At 39.9% G+C, this 20,133-nt stretch overlaps 2 protein-coding genes across 2 annotated transcripts in view; one reads left to right on the top strand and one right to left on the bottom strand.

Annotated features, from left to right (window-relative positions):
• Positions 1-689: 689 nt before the first annotated feature.
• On the bottom strand, positions 690-19,849 carry mlycd (malonyl-CoA decarboxylase). The gene is made up of 5 exons (XM_026927584.3): positions 19,197-19,849; positions 11,595-11,707; positions 11,277-11,433; positions 11,003-11,155; positions 690-4,673 (listed from the first exon to the last, which is right to left on the bottom strand). The coding sequence occupies exons 1-5, from the start codon at positions 19,773-19,775 to the stop codon at positions 4,128-4,130; spliced, it is 1,548 nt and encodes a 515-aa protein (XP_026783385.3). The 5' UTR covers positions 19,776-19,849; the 3' UTR covers positions 690-4,127.
• Positions 19,744-20,133, top strand: part of zgc:173742 (DNA topoisomerase I, mitochondrial) — a 55,168-nt gene continuing 54,778 nt past the window's right edge. Inside the window, exon 1 of the mRNA XM_026927578.3 lies at positions 19,744-19,882. The gene's annotated coding sequence lies outside the window, so the exon portion shown is untranslated. The remainder of the gene's footprint in view (positions 19,883-20,133) is intronic.

Here is a 20,133-nt window from a genome sequence, read left to right as displayed (position 1 = left end):
TTTGAGTGAGCGAACAAACTGGCCATTCTCCTCTGACCTCTCTGATGATTTTATCAATTCCACTGCTGCCACGTGATTGGCTGACTGGATTATATGAATGATCCATTGTTTTACTGATAAGAGCAGTTTTAAGGTCTTTGAGACTTGTGGGATAAAACCAAGGGGTGGATCTATGGGGGTGCCAGAACTTCTGCAACCCCCTAATTACTACACTCTAATAACATCTGACATGGACATGTGAACATAAGACGCATAAGACAACTTCTGCTGCATTTATGTTGCTGTGCTGTTACTGGAAGTGTGTGAAGTTTAAAAAATGCACAATTACTGGATATTGAATTCTGTAATATAAAAATATCAGTACATGTACAGTCTCATTCTGAAGTAGTAGCCACTTCACGCTTGTCTTGCTCATGTTAAAGCTAGCAAGTTAAATGAAAAATGATATACTATGTATGACCAAAAGTTTGTGGACACCTGACCAACATGTAGGCCTTCCACAAACAAACAGCAAAGGAGGGACTAAATCTGGATGGGAATCTGGAATGTAATAAAGGCATATATACTGGTGTGCTGGTCAGAAACTTTGGGCCATATAGTGTTGCTGCAGTGGAACTTCATCTGTCCATCAGTTAAAACCTACTTGTTCTGAACTATAGCTAAATGAATCACAAAGCAGACAGTGCATATTAATGTACAGTGCATTTTATTGTTGTATGTATTGTACAGATGGCCATGTTGGTTTGCTGTGTACAGTGTTTATATGATTTTTTGGAAAAAAAGAGAAAGGAACAGATAGAAACTGACCTTCAGACATGCAGCTGCTGGCATATACACACAAAAGCATGACTAAAATTTAACAAACATGGAAAATCCCCCTCACCCACACACATTAATGTGCCATCCTTCCAAAACCGCTGCTACTCCTTTGGCTTCCGGTGTAAAAACTTTCTAGATCCTGCTGAAGGCACAGTAACTCATTAATGAAGCATTTCAAAACACAAAGGCTAGAATCTGTATTGAAATTTTGTAGTCTATTTGAGCTATGACTTGAAAAAAAAAATAAATCACAAATTCATCACAAATTCAACAGTAAGCAGCTTTCATTATTAAATCTCAGCAGGACTTTGTGTGTGAAAAAGAGACGGTTCACCACTGAATGACAGCCTCAGTAATCCTTGAGGGAAGAGCAAAGGAAAACATCTCCTTTTCTCCACCACTCGTCTTCAAATAAGCCGATTCCCTCTCAAGTGCTGCTGTCTGGATCCTCAACTGATCTGTTAGGCTACAATACAGCTACAGTCTCTGATGTGCACCACGCTGCCATGGATTTACCCAAATACAGATCTGTTCATGCAGCAATAACGTAGACAAGATTCATTGGCATTTCTAGCACTTCAGTAACAGAGCTATGCAATAACTGAAAATTCTCATCCGATGGAGAAGGCGAGAGCAGAGATATCACTTGATCAAGCTCCAGAATGTCAGAGAAATTATAATGAAACCACTCGGAGAGGATGAAGTCGCATCAGCGTACATAAAAATTGGCCTCAGATTAGGATGAATTGATGTAAAAAGAGGAATGAAGGATATGAGATGGAGTATCCTGGCAGTTACCATAGTAACTCCGCCTCCATTTACCTCTCAGTGAAGCCCTTGATGTGTTGAAGTGTACTGTAACAGCGCTGGGCCTGCAACTCTACATTCCTCTATCACATTCACTCTCCACTTTTTCACTCTCTGTAGGAGAGGCTCCCTAAAGGCTCCCTTTAAACACCGGCTTTGTTTCCACCTTGTGCGCCGTTTAAGTGAATATCATAAATGTATCAATTGATTCCAACTTTATTTCGAACTTCATTCGTTTCAAGGGCAGTACAGCTCAAAGGACAGGAGCAAAAATTGAATTTCACAGTCAACTGATACGTTTTTATAGGACAAGAGAGTGAAAACAGATACGTGAGCGCCGCCGTCTCGTCAGGCTCCATAAGAGACAGAGGAATAAAGATGGCTGGAGAGTGTTAAATCTTTCCAAACGCAGATAGAAAAGCTGTCATCGATGCCATCTAATGCTGATACAAATGTGTTTGCTTACTCGGACGGTTTACTTAAGATACACTACAATCCATTTCCAAAATCTAATATTTATCAAGCACTGAGAACACTTACTGTTAGCTGGGTGAGAAAAATGACCAAATGAATGAGGTGACTGCACACCATCGTTCATTACAAATGAATCAATATATACATAAATCTAGTTTGAAGCAAAAACACATTCTTATCAATTGTTCACTTATCCACCGGACTTCGCTTGTTATATGAGGAGTAAAAAAAAAAAAAAAAAAAAAAAAAACGGCTGGTATGACACGCACGTAAGCGTTTCACACTAATGGACATCATACTAATAAAGAAATCAAAGCCTCATTTATTCCAGCAAGCTCCGCCCACTCACTCTGCCTCATTCTCTCTAACGCACACTGTGAAGCAGGGACATGACAGGGTCTGATAGATTCTTCTCACTTCATTACTCCTAGTCTTTCAAAACCACAAAACAAGTCTGCAGCAAAATAATACTCATGTAGGCGTTGAAAAGAACAGCACAAGCAAAATCTCAAATGAGTGAATGAACTGAAAAGCGTTTTACATATCGACCTGCAAGTAAATCATTTTTAAATATTAACTAGTGTTTACAACTGAAGCTTAAACCATTTAAAAGCCTAAATACCACCTGATATAAAACATGCACACTATATACATTATGACTTATTAAAGTGCATGTGGCTGATCCTGATATCGTCACAGTTCACTTTGTGCAAGCTTCTGTTGCCAAGTTATGAGAACCATCAGTGGTGTGTTGGCTAAATGCTTAAAATCATGAGTAAATGAACGAGTACTCAAACTCTTACTGGGGTTGGGGTGCTTTCAGAGCGACTTTTAATATAGCCTACTGTGTTAACTCACTTAAAGGAAAAATCCACCCTGAACTCACCCTTCTCAAGGCTTCTACATTACCCACAATGGCGTTCTACTACCAGGTAAAATTGGTCCCAGTGGAAACTCATCTCTGCCTAAAGACAGCGATGCGGCAGCGCTTTAGTCCTTTAGTCTGCCCAGCTATCAAACCTCCTCCTTTGTACACTCTTCTCAAACAGATAAGGTTCCAAAGCACCAACTTTCATGCTAATACCACCCTCAACGCCACTGTGCTCGTCATCTTGTACATCGCTATCTAGCTGAGCAGAGCAGTATTATATAGCTGCATTGCATTCTGGAACCTGCATGAGTCCCAATGTTTGCTGTCTCCACTACTTCCACATTGGATATGACGGTAACCATCACTGGAAAATGGTGAGTGAGAGAAACAGCGCTTGTTCTTAAGTTTTTAAGACCTAATGGCAAATTTTCATTTTTTTTATGCATGCTTGAGATTTTTTTTGTCCTATTAAACACCATTGTACCTGCATTCACAATGTCCGCCTGCAATGTCAGAGCAAAAGACAACTGCTAAGTTCTCATGAGAATAATGAGCACGATAATCACTAAACACATGACAAATACTTCAATAGAAATACTTCATATGTTTTAGGGTGGAGTTTTCCTTTAATGACAGCAAGCCATTGGCTGTAAGGTGTCTGACTAGTGTCTTCATTCGACATGTTTAGATAAGAAGCAATGGCACGCTAGACTAGTTGTAGAGTTAAAATTGTAACAACGTTGTTTGCTCCTGTGTTAATGTACCCTTTTATACTTGACACACTTTGTTAGGTTAACTTGTTGGGGTTCTTCAGGCCAGTAAATGGCCCTGATACCAATATTCACTCTCTGAAAATCACTACTTGTTTGATGAAATATCCCTACTTGTTTGATAAAATTAATTCGGCCCTTAGCCAGTTGCTTAGCTCTCCCTCTTTTTCTTAAAAGGCATCTCATGTGGCATACGCAGCTCTGATCAGAGTAGGTGAGCTCAGTTGGAAGAAACCGGACCATTTTCATTACAACTGCAGTTGCAGTTTGCCTCCCTATCAGCAGAGGAGTTTGAAATTATAACCTGTTCCTTTAAGTAAATTTTGAAACAGATATGATTTTAAAACTCTTCAGTGTGCAAACCTGTACTGTTCTGATTAATTTGTTCAGAGTTTGCTATTCTTCTGGAACTGTGCGACGAGGCTAAGCACTTGCTCCGAGGCTGTGATGACTTTGTTGTGCAAGTAGGCTCTGCTGTTGATGCCAGTCTCCTGCAGGAAGTAACGATAGTTGACCATGATGCCGCACGAGTTGGCGATGCCTCTGGGGCTAGTGTCGGCGTGCCAGTTGAGCCTCCAGAGGGTGGCGCCATTCTGGAGGTGGAAGTTGGCGACAGGGTTGAGGGCATAACCGCGCCGCTTCTCTCCGTACAGATACCAGGCACATAGTCGCATCAGGACTGGCTCCAGAGCGCGTGCCAAGCGTTCGGAGCGATGCCAGTCTCCAGAGGCGAGAAGGGCACGAAGGGCATCGAGGGCAGCAGGACCAGAAGCTGCCCCTGTCGCCTCCTCCACTTCTGTCCACTCATGTTCAGAGAGCAGCTCGGTGACACGGCCCTCCTTCCTGTACTGAGCCAGGAAACCCTGCAGCCATGATGTAAAGCCAGGGATAGGAGAGAGGCTGGAGAACTGAGCCATGTGAGGAAATTCACTCTGTAGAAACAGCAAAAAAAAAGGAAGAAGTATGAAATATACAATCAATCCTAATATCATGCTTTTCACTACATCACAAAGAACATGATTTGATTTGAAACATAACATTGCAAGTCTGATTATTTGATTAAGGAAAAATACTAGAATGTTTTTAAAATGACTTGCTTTATTACCTTCAGTAGTTTATCAAAAACAATCATTTTTTACCTTGGATTTTTTTCTGCTTTGTTATGTTCAGATTAGGGCACTTTGTGATTTGTCACACCTGATTGTATTGTCAAATCATTATCTATAGTATATCTTCATACAACTTTATATACAACCTACAAACGGCTTTAAATTGCAAAGTAAACGCCTCCATTCCAGTCATGGCCAGGACCATGCCAGGCAGCCAGGCATCAGCATTTGCTGAAATGGACTTTTGCAGCATGTAAGAATTTTGCTTTCAAAGTAAAATTAGTACTTTAAATGCACTAATTTTAGCAATTTAAAGAAAGGAACAAAACTTTTACTTCACATTTGATTGTATGCTTCATGATGACAAGTAGCACCACTCCTCAAAAAAAAAATGATTTATGTCCTGATGTGCAGGAAATATGCTGTACCAAATGTCACAGCAGGAAACTCTGTGATGATGTGCATACAAATGATTGTGCTTAACAAATCATTCTGTTCTGTTCACTTAATGTCAGTAATGCAAAATCCACCTAGCTGCTATTTTGTACCTACACTCCTTGCTTATTTATCGTGATGTACGTTGTATAAAGTTTTGTTTCCTGAATTGTAGGTGCTGCGCAAGACTACTAGATACATTGTTATCCATGTTGTATACCTTGTATGGCAGCTGAGGAAATAAAAAAAACGGATGGTTGCCGCAATACAGAAGAACAAGCAGACTTTGACTGTCACGTATATATAATAGCATAGTGAAATTCTTTTCTTTACATATCCCAGTTTGTTAAGAAGCTAGGGTCAGTGCACAGGGTCAGCCATGATATGGCTGGAGCAGAGAGGGTTAAAGGCCTTGGGCTTCAAGGGCCCAAAAGTGGCAGCTTGGCAGTGCTGGGGCTCGAACCTCCAACCTTCTGATCAGTGTCTGACCTGCACCTTTGATGATATGCTAGCCAGATTTACACTGTAGGAATTTCAGCCCGATTTTATTGTCACACACAAAATTTGCACAGAAAAGAATTCTTTGGCTGTGAAATGAGATTGCATAATTAGAATGCATAATGTGATGTACTCAGCAGCAGCCGATTTAGTGCCATTACAACCAAAGACAATGGACAACAAAATTCTGGCAGTGTCAGAAATCTCACAGTGTGACTGCTGCTACAACGCTCGTCGAAAAGCCACCAATAGGAGGATGGCATAGGACTACACGAAACCCACGTACACTGTACAGTAGTGGCAGTTGTGAAACAAGAAATGCAGACTGTTGAATTGTGACAGCAGGAAGAATGTCATCACAGTTCTATCATAACAGGTGAAAAAGGGATGCAGCATGGAAAGAAACAGAGAGCTGGAATTACAGCTAGCGGGTATGTAACTAGCCAATTAGCAAGCAAATGCTCTGATGAAACGCACCAATTTTATTTATCATTACCACAACATGAAACAATTTCATGTAGTCCCAGCCCAGAAAGTGTAATTCATGATTTAAACAGAAATATATAGTAGCACTTTTCTTTAATCACACGTCTATCATTAGACGGTCTCCAGTCACTAAGCACATTAATAGGAAGTTAGTTATTGCTAGTAATGTGATTGTATTTTTGTGTGATTATTAAAGTAGTTTTGTACAATCAAAACCCACATCATGATCTTTTCACAGAACGGCTTCCTCTTTGCTGCTGCGACTATCACACAGCCCTGATTCAGCACTCTGACAACTACGCTTAGCCATATCAACACCTCTGCTGTTCTTTTTCCTCACTTCACTGGGACTAATATGAGACATACCCACCCTCGTTCACTCGCACATTCTGTCTCTCTGGTCTATATTTGAGTCTGAGAAAGCAGACAACAAAACAAGCCAGACTGTCAGCCTGGTCCCTGAAGGGAAAGACTAAATCTGTTTTTTCCCCTCCTTCTGCCTCTCCATCATTTATCAGCATGCTCTCTATCAAGCTTGTGGAGGAAGTGAGGATAAGTGTGTCTGGGGGTCATTTTCTATTCATCAGCTAAATTTACTGCAAATCCTCAGTAAGCAGGCCTAAGAGAGAGAGAGAGAAGTTGTAAAGAAAGTGAGAGAAAGTGAGGGTAGAACTGCCTCATGAGTACAGCACTGCAAGACAACTAGACCATCTCTCCTCCTCCTAATTTTTTTTTGCTTTTTCCTCACCCTCCATCTTGCATCCATCACTGTAGCTGTTCCCCACTGGCAGACTGAGTCACCTTCACCCCTCAGAAACGCTCCACAATTCAAACACTAACACTGTCCCTGCGCATACTAATCCTCTCCATCTCTCCCTTATACACACTCACTGTCTTACACACACATCACAGAAATATATATAAATAAGTATATTAAATTTTACAGAAGCCTTAAGTGACAAATTGTGGAAAAGACTGAAGCTCTTTTTCTAGTTATTTTGTCTGTTTCATTCTTTCAGCTCAATAATTCCATATTTCAATATCAATATTCTGAGTTATTTTCTATATACGTAAGGAATAACACACTAAAGCCAGGCTGATATGCAAAAGTAATCCATGTGATACGGTCTGACACATAACGGAGTGGATTATTTTCGTATATACTACAGTGATTTGCCAATGATTCAACATTTTAATTTATTAAATGAACTCCACATCACACTTTTTAACTGTTTATAGTAACATGTAATGTCATGGAATGTCTGCAAGACAAGTTAGTTCCTGTTATCGCTTACAGTATAGAAGCTATAAAAAGTTGTTTGCACACCAGCCTATCCTGTATGTACTCTCTTAAAGTTAAGCGACTGAGAAACTGGAAAGTGCAAACTACTTCCTGATGACTCTCCAATGTCGGGAAACTTACTGACTGTTACACAGTGCTGGCACTAAAGAACTCCTTCCATAAATGTTACATAAACCTCTCCTAACAGAAAGCTTAGTCATATCAATGATTATACATTTTTTCTTAAACAACACATTTTTGTTTTAAACTGTTTATTATTAGCCTTAGATTATGGTGGAACTCCTGCTAGACAATTCCTTGTGTATGAGCTGTTAGACTAAGAATGATAATGTATTAATATAAACTAGTGCATTAATATAAATCTGTCATTTATGTTATAGCCAGAACTACTGTCAGAGTTGTGCTGTTATAGAAAATGAATGTACACCTTCTGACTGGAGAATTCAATAGCACTGTGGTAAATCGAACAAGATCATCTAAGTCAATATAATGAGAAATTAATTCAAAATAACGATATAGCACTTCAACACCTTTTTTTCCACAGCTTCCAGTGCAGGATGTCCATACAATTTACTTATGTTTCATTGCAGGGAAACATCCAGACATCCGACTCACTCACTGCAGCATGAGCACTAATCACACCGATGTGGATCATCTGCATAAAATTATACCCATCAGCCCTGCATTTGCCCCCATCCCATTTCCCCTGCCCTGTCATTCAGCTGTTGGATAGTGAGTGGCAACCCTACAGCTCTCTCCTAAGAGCTGTTAACCTCCATTACACAAGCAGCCACTCTGCTCTTTATTTCATCAGCATTTTCCATGAAGCAAAAAAAAAAAAAATAATCATTTGAATCTATAAACCAGAGTGCCTCTTGTTTTGCACCCTCCCGGCTCAATTCTTCCTTCATTCAATAAATCGAGTCTATGTCTCCAACGTGGTAGAGCTTCCGTATTTTTCTATGTTAGTAAGGATGAGATCTCATTAGTTTTACATTTGTTTGTTCTTCTGTCTGGCTGAGTGTCAGATGAAATGTGAAGGCGATTGAAGATGTGATTACACTAAACTCTAGGTGGTGCTGACGGAGTCACACGTCTTCTACCGTGGCTGCTCTCACCCTCTGTCTCTACCAGATTCATCCTGATGCTCGGCTTCTGCTTGTGCCTCAGCTTCTGCTGCTGTAGATGGTCCCACATGGACATTCTGAAGATTTGCACTTCCCAGAAAGACTCACTGTTGCTTCAGAGGATAATCTCAGCTAAATACTGTATATTTGTACCAAAGATCTGCTGCTGGAATCATAAAGACTGTCTTGTGCTCATCCTATTCACAGTATGCTCAATGCTGAACATCCTTTCAGCACACTTGACTACAGTTTGTCTTTATAGTATACGGTTGTAGAAAAGTAATGATTCTTCTTTCGACTCCCCGATGTCATGCACAAGAGGATGGGTTTCCTTTGGAGTCTGGTTTCTCTTAAGATTCAGTAAAGCTTCTTTGTGACAATGTCTAATGTTAAAAGTGCTATACAAATAAAAGTGAATTGTTTTGTTTTATGAACAAGTGCTAGTTCTGGGCAGCCACATACCAATGGACTGACACCCTCCTGGTGAATTGTGGGGAATTTAGTAAAGTATAGTCAATGATTTGTGGTAGAGATTAGCCAAAGTTAGCTGTTTTGAAACTCAAAACAGTCTCTATATAACAATGCCTCCATAACATGCACATGGTTCAGCCTATAAAAAACAACCCTCTTGAATTCTAGAGCAAGAAAGAGAACTTTCTGATTTGAAAGGCAACGTGATTGATGGTCAGGTAGAGACACCTTCTGATCTTGATCATTTATTTTGTTCTGGGGTGCCACAGAGACCAGAGTTTCTCCAATAAGCTGGTATTTCATCAGCAGCTACAAAATGTGAGGAGAACTTTGCCGAATATTATGAAGTGTTCAAACTACTAAAAAGTGTTGAAAAAAATATATCGATCCTAGCTTTAAATCTCTGCACAAATTCATCACGGGCCATCTTCACAAGGTCAACTTCCTTCATGTGCATAAATATTAATTTTTATTTTGCCTGTCTAAAGAACAAAGTAAAAATAGTAATACATTACACACAGCATGTCACAATACTTCCACCTATTTAATTTCATATTTAATTTCATCATCTAATTAATTAACAGAAATGACAACCCTTTTCCTGCATGTCTGGAAGTCAGGCTGTAGAAGATAGGATCATTTGATTCACTGAACATCGACATTATTGGCTGCATTTCTTGTTTTTTTTTTTTGTTTTTTTTTCAATGTACAAACAGCGAGATCATAGTGACTCACTTGGCCACCTATTTTTAAAATATCATAAGCATTAACTACAATCTATGTGGTTTATAGAGAGGTTCTTACTGGACCATATGCACAGAGATGAAAAGCATGATCTCAGCATGTCTAAACAGATTGTCTATCAATCAGTGGCTGATAAAATTTATTCTTTATAGAAAAAAAACATAGGCAAGATACACTTAGCATTAGATATGATTGATGTACATTTTGGTTATTTTATCTGGTACAGATACCGTAGTTCACTTTGTATGTATACCATTACTGCGTCATTCATCAGATTGCCTTTACCCCACTGGTCACCATGGAACCACTACATGGTCATGATACACTGAATGCTGACCAGATATTACTTGTGTTGTGGATCATTCTCAGCACAGCAGTGACACTGACATGGTACAAGTGTATCAGGCAGAGCAGTGTTATTATTATTGTGACAGGGTCTGTGCTACAGTCAGTAATTGAACGTGATCATGTCCAATGATTGTCACTACAAGGTACGTGAACTTAATAAACTGCCAACTGAGTGTATATACTGTATGTAGCAGCCTTGGAAAACCTATTGAATTGTGCTGTGGCTGCATTCTGGCAAAAAGCCAAAAATGGATTCTTCTGCCAATAATATACAGTAATTTGACACCTCAACTTTAAGAAAACATAAAATACATTAAATTTAAACAATTTTGAAGTTAACAATTCCAGTTAACAAACGATTGAAGATTGACATTGCTGCAATGGTCATATTTATTGGTTCTATATTTTATATTTTATTATATGTCAAATAATATACAAATAAATCAATATATAGCTGTTGACTGGAGACCAATCAGTATGTTGGCGTTTTTCAGTGGAACTGAAATGAAATATTTAAACGCAATTTATTCTCCCATTTCTCTTTCGGAAGGAACAATATTTTAAAGCTTTACTTCCTGCTAAAGAGAAACATATTTCAGGAAATCCTGTAGTTTCCAGAACCATACATAGTAGAAAATATCCCAGTTCACCATGTGAAAGGTTTTCCCAGGCCACCATACATACAGTATGTGTTTTTTACGTCTGTTCAGACTTTCACCCATCCCCATCATCACACTAACCTGCAGCTCTCGCACCACCCTCTTGATGAGGTAATTGCCGAGCTCCACCCCCTGCAGACCAGTCTGGGTGGAGGAGATGGAGTAGAAGATGGCAGTAGTGATCTTCTCCACTTCCTCTACTGCATCCAGTGTGGTGAACTCTCTCACAATACTCTAAATAACGAACAATATTGACGACCATCAGCAAAGTGATATCAAGTGTGAATAAATACTATGTAGAAAGTGAATGTGAGTAAGTAGTGTGGCAGGTGATCGCGAGATAGTGTTCCCTAACCTGGATGTTATCTGATATGTCCTGTGTGAGGGCTACATGTAAGACCACCAGAGGTTCTCCAGGCATGGAGGCATGTGTGAAGGAGTAGCAGCGTCTGTAAGGTCCGACTCTGCGCTTTATGTCTGTCCAGTTACGCACTGGGTGCACTGCTTCATACCTGTAAATATACATCCTGATCAGCATTCACTAGTAGATTTCATGTTCACTAGTGATTCCTATTTAATGACTTTTTTTTATTTATTTATTTTTTAGTTAAAGCACTATGTCAAGGCCTTGGATCTCCATGTTCAGCATTCTGTAGAGGTGAGTGAATCTTACTGGCTGATCTTCTGAAGGAGCTCGCAAGGGGACTGCCATGTGATTCTCTCTAACCGGAGAAGCCCAACAGAGAACCACTCGGACAGGAGGCTCTTCAAAGTGCTGTTAAGATCCTATAACACACACACAACCACACACACAATTGTACTTAATTAAATCCTACAAGAGCTTGTTTCTATAGCTTTCTAAATCAGCTAATGAACTCTTCATTAGTTGACATGTTGTGTACATTTGCTAATGAAATCTCTCTCTAGTATGGAAATCAAAGAATTTATTCAAGTAAACTAATTCAACACTAATTTAATTTGCCTCCGGATTACGTTACGTCTGATGCATATGTAAAATCTAACGGCTCCTCAACACATTAATATTTCACAGCCAGTTTCTGATCTTCTGCAGTCTGGCATGTTGAGTTTCGGATTTAGACAAATCAGATTTCTTTCTGCAGGCTGCTGCACTCTAGGCCTGTTTGTTTGCCCTTCAGCTGATGTTATTAGATGTGCTCCGAGAGAGAGCAGAGCAGATCTGTGGTAAACATAACGCAATTTTAGCAAGGAGTCACGCCACTCCAGTGGGTCAGCTTTCATATCTGAAGAGGTTCAGAGAACTGCACTCTTGAGCACAATCACACAGAGGCACAGACGTGTGAACGCATTGTACATGCGCCCTCAGGCACACCCGTCAGTGATATCTGTCTGAACATCCTTCTTGTGTGCACATTGATTCTTAGGAGAGATAATAAGTTCTACATAAATATGAGTCAGTCAAAGCACCATCGCAAATGTGCAAAAACACACACACTTTAGTTTGACTCACAGGTAAAAACCTACAAAGTACAAAATTGCCTATTCATCCACAAAATGTCATGTATTTTAACATTCCCTCCTTAAATTGCCCTTCCTTCAGGCCACCTTAAGTTCTCCATTACTCTCATACCATTACTGTATACCATTACCATTACTCTATTACCTCAAGTTTGTTAGATGATCCCTTGGAGGGGCAAGGGACAGTGTCAAAGTAGACTTCAGGAGCAGAACTTTCCCAGAAAACATAGCTATATGGTGCAATTTCATTTTAGAAAGCTTGCAAGTCCAAATCCTGATGATGCCACCTCCATGAGTGAGAGCCAAGAGAGCAAAATTGGCCATATTCTCTGGGTGGGAGGAATGGCACACTCTTTCTCCCCTGTCAATCACAGCGACTGTGATTGAACTCATGTATGCAGAAGAGGGTGGATAGCGTTTTCTCCCATCTTTGTTTGCTACCTGGTGATGCAGCTTGGAATGGGGGGGGGGGGGGGGGGGGGGGGGGGGGGTTCACACTAGCAAGCAATAAGTCCCTTGTATTCCTTGTGGGTGTTTAGCAACTGCTTAAATGGGAAATAACTGCAGGAACTAAGGGGAATCTTTCAACCCAGTCTCTTGCATTTGTCACTGTCCAGTGCATTTGTCCAGTATGGAGATTCAGTATAAGATTGGTGCATAACTATTAATAATACACCCATTATCTTCTTCTCAGATGCAGATTTCTGTTCTTTCAATGAGTAAGGTGAGAAGACATTCCATTTTCCATTAGTGTTGTTATGTTTAGAGCCATGCAAGACTTCAAGTCAAGACAATGCAGAGGTGCTAGACCCCAAACAGTGAAATTTTTCATCAGCTGCACCCAGAGGAGCTGGAGAGAAAGAGAGAAGCCCATGAGCAGTTATCTTCTGCAACTCACTTCTCTTTTATGTCAATCACAAGTCTGGTTTGTGTTTTGTCCCTGGCTCAGAGCCTTCATTAACCACATTTCCACTCAGCTTAAAAAAAAAAAAAAATCATCGACCCCAATTTGGACAGAGAAATTACTTCTAAGCACTTACAAGATATTATTCCACTTTAAACGTCAGGGCAACTGACAGCACTTTCAAAATTCTGCACCTACCACTGTTTTGCATTTGCTTACATGGCTCATTTTCCCCCCAGAACCTGAGGATGGATCCTGGCATCACACTGCAGATATTCGACACCACACTCTAGGCCAAAATTTTCTAAACTGCAGTGCTCTCAGAATTTGTTTGCAGACGTAAGTGAAATACGCACATATAAAAAAATACACTGAGGTCAAAATAAGTAATAAATAAGTCATGTACCTAATCTATGCCAAACTTATCTTTGGTTATTATGTCTTGAATAATCTGTTGGCAATATTTCTGAAGTGTTTTTTAAAAGTGACTACATGGAAAGAGAGACTCACATCCCCTTTCCAGTGCCTGCTATTATTCTTGCCTTCAAATATCTGCCCATTATGATATAAACATTGTTGTCATATGGCCCTGTAGGCTATTAGTGATGACATCCACCAACCAGTCTCTGTTTAGACATGGGAGCTTCTCATGTCTTCCATCCGTGGCAGATAAACAGTCTATCTGATGGCCATGAGGCAAAAACACAAAGACACCACAATCCAGCCTCAGGTTCTGGAACACTGCAAGGTCAACTAACTGATTGCTTAACAAAAGTAAGCAAACCCCAGATTCAAGTACAAGGTCACTCCAGACTCATCTGGCCACCAACGCATGTAGTCCTTCCACTCTTTTTTGCTGAAGTGACTGCTAGGCAGGCCCTAGAGAAACCCATTCCAGTTCAGCATCTTAGATGGGCTCATAAGGGGAGATCTTGAAGTACTCCAGTACAAGGGTGAAATCCCACTCCAGGCTCTTGGAGAAGCTTTGCAGACGAAAGCGATTTGCAGCCTTCAGAAAGGCTGTGACAAGTTGATGAGCTCCGAGAAAAACACAATCAACGGTGCTATAAAACAGTGCAATGGCCACCACATACACCTTCACTGTGGCGACTTTCTGCTTTCTAGCAGTCCCAGTAGGAAGGCTAGTACTCTAGGAACTGGGCAGTGCATTAGATCCAGATTCATACCATTTGCTGAACAGTTTCCACCTGAGAGCTTACAAGGCCATGTATTAGAGGTTCTCGCATTCAGGGGCAATCCTCAACCTACTCTTCACTCTGGAGGGCCAGACCCACGGGTCTGGGTGACCTGGCCAAGAATATTAAATCTTTCCATTTAGGATGATAGACCTGTTCGAGGAGGAAGCTGCTAAGGCATTCTGTCCACTTAGCTGCAGGTCTAAGGGGACTCTGTGGTATGTTCACTAAATATTCTGTACAATGTGGGCAGAATCAGTGGTAGAGGTGCAAATGCATAGAGCAGACAGTGAGCCAGTGGGGAGCCAGTGCAGCCTGACCTAGGGGACTGTCCAGCTCCTCCAGGGAGAACGGAAAGATGGCACACCCCACAAAGGATTGAGAAGTGAGTGCCAGACTGAGCAAAAGAACAGTTCATAGTTTGCTCACAGACAGCATGGGAGTGAGATAACAAGGCTAGTAATTTAACAAGGGAACCCAACTCAAGCTTCCCACACAGTTCCAAATGTCTCAAAAAAGGATGAAATATAGTTCCCACAGCCGTGAAGAGATGAAAGGAGTTGATAGTAGTCTAATAGACAGGTTACCTGTATATCTGACCTTAAGAGCTTTACAAAGCTCTTACAAAGACAAGGTACACATGAAGTCCAACATATGTATTAGGTGAGGAGAAGGATATGACAATATGACAAAGGGAATTGTGTCAATACTATGTCATGGCGTTGCTGAAGGCCTCCGGGATGCATGTATTAGACAACTTTCCAATGAATGTTCAGAGCATTTTGTTTTCTGTGATCAAAAATATATGTTAGCGATTTACACTAAAGGTGAGTATGATTCCTTTGATTTAAATATCAGCTGCATGCTGCACAAAAACAATGAGTAATGAGAAATGAAAAATTTTCATACAAGGGAGCCTTATTATTTTCAAGCCTAGCATAATAATCTGCAGGAAGATATGGGGTAAGACATATACAAAAGCCTAATAAGCTTCAATATTTGAGATTTAATATGTATTGCGATCAGGTCAAAATGTTTGGCCACAAATTTTTCATATAGTCAAAACATCAAACAGTTTTACCCTTGCCTCAGTGCACAAATTTGAACATCTCTGAGAAGACACCATGTGATGCACGATGCACCGTCTGGTCTGATGTGCCTTTAAATCATTTCACGCTTGCTTTGAAGAGTTTTCCTCCCTGTCAATTATAAGTTTAAACCCCTCTAGTGACCATGCACATCTTAATCGTCCTTCAATCAAGTTTTTAATGGAGCTTTTAAGCATATTATTAAGTGTGATTCAGTTTGAATGTCAGACTATGGTTAAGGCATTGAAATTAAATCACACTGTAATCATGAAAAAATACTGAGAGGCTCATTCTCTTATGAAAGGAGGACAAGAAGTGATGTTTAAGAACCAGAACAAATGACATTCTGCCTGGCTCTTCAACACTTAGAAGTGAAACTGTGGAGCACAGTACATTTCTTTACTTTCTCCAAACCATCCACAAAAAAAATATTATAAAGTGTTAACAAAAACGAACTCATGAGATGAGATGACATTTTTGAGTGCTAAACCAGTCCTAACTAATAAGCATGGCAGATTTTGGAGGAAAAATGCTGACACAGCATGTTATCAACTAATAAATCCCTGCCCTATCCTCAGCAATATGCAAAAGGGGCTGAAAAAACATCTGGAGGCAAGATAAAATATGGGCCATGCTCAGCAAGGAATCCTTAACTGATCATCCATTAGATTTTTAATGCCAGGGCAAACTTCACACTTTGAAATTGTTGGACCACCTCAGTTCCACAGTGAGCAGATACAAGATCTTCATATTTGGTTGTGAGGCTCAGTAGCATAATTATGCAGAGAACATTTAGGCTTTAAAAACGTTGCCCAGAGACTTAAGCTTTAAACGTGAGCGTGAGCTGAAGTTAGCCGTTTTGAAACTCTAAATGCAATGAAATACAGTCCTTCTCTTCGTTGTTCATTAGAGAGCAACGCACCCAGCACACATGTCTAGGGTAGATGGTCTTGTGTAAGGGTGGGGGTTCAGGGGTGGGGGGTTGGTGTGAGGGGTTATTGAGGTGGCTTACTGAACTTTTACTGAGCTTTTTACTTATCTGGTGACCTAGCTAATAAACTGATGATTTGTTCACCCTGGCCTTAGGCCCCCTTCACACCTGGCATTAACATGCCTCCTGGGTGATCTGATCCTAAATGGACAGCTCTGAATACAAGTGTGAACAGGGTCTTATGTGTCTCAGAGACACACTGTGATCCGATCGCTCAACAACCTTCGGAGGTAATCTGGGACGCATGCATATGACCACATAACATTTGTAGTGTGAATACAAAAGCAACGAAGGAGTGCCCAATCGACTCATTGCCCTAGCCAAAAAAAAAAAAAAAGGAATTATTATGAGACTCTTTGAAAATCATGCTGAACAGTAGAGTTCTCCACTGCTAGGCTAATGAATAAAGGTAATGCCCATGGCTTGAACACCAGCAAAACAAGATGCCTTATGTCCATTTGGACCGAGGACACATTTCATGTATAAACGGAAGATACGTTTCATTTTGTTTGATTGGCAGGGGCAAATAGTGTTTTAAACTGTGCGATTACAGTGGTCTGTTAAGATTATTAGTTGTGACACTGTACAAGATGAACCCAATAAATTCTTGGCTGAATTCTATAACAGACTGTGCAGTAATGTGTTCTCCATTTCAGATTATACGATGAAGATCCTCTGACCACAGACCAGCAATTAAAAAAATAAGTATATTATGCTTGCATCATCAATTACCACGATGCCAGCTTGGCAGAAAATGGGGTTGCATGAAACACAGAAACATTCTTTAAAGTAAACTTGATTTAGTAAGGATTTTTCTTCTGTCCATTAGCATATTTTATTTATGTTTTGCCATTGGCATTACTTTATCTTTAGCTGTCCTGTGAGTTTTACATAATTCTATACTGTCCTAATATCGGTGGCTTTTAGACAGTAGCAGTGGTCACACACAGAGATCTAAATAAAAATTTTTTGACACTGCCAGATCATTGTCATCAACTGTCTTTCATTGCAATGTCACTAAATCAGCCATCAGTGAAAATCTTCACACTTGTATCACTCAACTCAACTCACGTCCAAACAATTGTTTTGCGACGGGCGACTGGAAGCTCTGTGCTGCCATGCATGAAATAAAAAATCTCATCAATATCTCGTTATAATGTGAAAAACATCATGTAATCAAGTGAAAATGTCAGGTCATTACATGAAAATAACACATTATACCGAGAAAGGTTTCCTGTTATAACGTGAAAAGATCATGTTATTACGAGAAACACACTGCATTATTTCATCAAATCTCGTGTTGCTAGGAGGAAATAGCTTGTAATTACGGGTGATAAAGTTAAGACCTTGGTTCCTGTACAGTCTGCGTCAAAGGGAATTCCCGTTAATGTTAATATTTATATCCTTTTATATTTATGTTATCCCTTACTCCTTTTATTTTATTCTTATGCACCATTAGGAGGGACACTCAATTTCACTGTACCCTGTGCAATGACAATAAAGAATCTATCTATCTAATCTGTCTCAGCTCAACTCCACGAGGATCCAAAGTTTTTAATAGAAGCCAGATAGCATTTTGCATAACTGCATACCCAGCCTGTAGACATTTAATATGCTGTAATTTGTAGCCATGAGGTCTCTCATGTCGTTCAAGTGGCTCAGCTAGGAATAAAGCAACCTCTGACCAATTTTTGGGTCTGTATAAATGCTGTAAATTGAGAATCCTTCATAATGTCTGTATACTAATGCCAATACCATTAACGCTATTGTTAACAAGCTCAGTTGAGTTGCTTTTGTAATATTTATCTTGTACACAATATTTCCTCTAATAATGTGACATTTTGTCCATGTAATGTGATATTTGGCAAAATAAAATGATGGTTTTTCTTGTAATAATGTGATATTTTCATGTAATAATGTGATATTTTCATGTAATAACATGATATTTTTCTCATAATAATGTGATAATTTTCTCATAATTGCATGGTATTTTTCTTGTAAAACCGTAATAGTTTTCTCAAAAAAAATGATATTGATTTTTTTATTTCATGCATGGCAGCACAGAGCTTCTATAGTTTTCTGTGACAGCAAAAACGTGTCAAAATTCATAGTGTAAACTCAGTCACCCATGTGTGACTGCTTTATAAAAATAATCATAATAGGAACAAAACCTGAAGAGAAGTGAAATGCAAAATAGTACATTTAAATTTTTTTTTTTCTATTAGTAAACTATAGACTTTAGACAAACACAATGCAGCTATGCAGTGCCACACTTGTTATGGTGTAAATGCCACTGAAGGGGAAACAGCTGAACTTTCACTGCAGAAGTAGGGGAAAAGTCAGGCGCTGTGTGAGGTCATGATTACTTTACAACTTGATGAAACAGGACACCAGAGGCTGACACTAGAGGCTGACACTAGAGGCTGAAGTGGGTTAAGGGGCACTGCTGGTGTTATGTAAACACTCTCAGGCACTTTTCCATCCACCACCCAGAGCCATTCCTGTGTAAAAGACTTTGACTGTGAGTTAGTGTTGTGTGAAAGGGGACAATGTTAACATGTTAACATGCAGTGCAAAGACTAGAATTGAGATTTTTTACCCTTAAGTGTGGGCTGTCAGTAACTTTAGAGGTAAAGTCAAGAACATCAGCTCGGAGGTCCACCAGAAACTTCACCCCTCCCTCCACCCTGCTAATGTGGTTGAGTAAATGTCTGTATCTCGGGGTTAAACTGTAACGCAGTCTGTCTTCAGCCTGTAATATGGTAGCCAAGTCCCTGGACTGTGTATCGACCAGCTTCCGAGCTATCTCTGAAGCTCCTCTGTGATCCACTCCATACTCCCTGGAGAGGATCTCAACAAACACCAGTCTCTGCTCCCTGCCCAGGTTCCTGTAGAAGTGCATGAAGTCCAGGCTGTTGGAGTCAGGGGGTGGAGGGGATTTGTCTCTCGTCTCGTAATTCGGTACCGGAGCCACAGTCCTCCGCAGCATCTCCTCCATGACCCTCATGTTTCTATGATGATGAAGAGGATTTTTATTATTATTATTATTATTATTATTATTATATCCTGCGACAGTGGAACATGAACGACACGTCCACAAGCTCTGGACAGGCTCAGAAACACAGCTGTGTCGCCAGGTCCTTGAGAAAGTACACAAAATAAATCGGCTAGCTATCATGGCACAGGCAATATATAAACCCACTGCTCAATACCAAAATAAACCGCTTTGACCTCATGGAATCGCAAAGCACTTCCGGGTTCTTAAAGGGGACGCGTTCAGAGCAGGTCTGCCAAGTTAGCGATTTCAAACAACTAAACATTTGCACTTATCATTAGTTAATTACAAATATAAATTAAACATATGACATGAAAATGAAATAATTTAATTCTTACAATGAAATAATTCACCAAAAGAATATAAGAACAGACAACAAAACACGTTTGTTCATAATTTTTTTTACACCTCAAGGAGTGAATTAGTGCAAATCTGGCAACCCTGTCACCTGCTACTTAGTCAAAAGTGCGCTTTATAGAAA

Source organism: Pangasianodon hypophthalmus, chromosome 6 (assembly GCF_027358585.1).
Source record: "Pangasianodon hypophthalmus isolate fPanHyp1 chromosome 6, fPanHyp1.pri, whole genome shotgun sequence".
In the NCBI taxonomy this organism is placed as follows: domain Eukaryota; kingdom Metazoa; phylum Chordata; class Actinopteri; order Siluriformes; family Pangasiidae; genus Pangasianodon; species Pangasianodon hypophthalmus.
The sequence above is the reverse complement of the archived record's forward strand: the minus strand, read 5'-3'. Positions and strand labels throughout refer to the sequence as shown.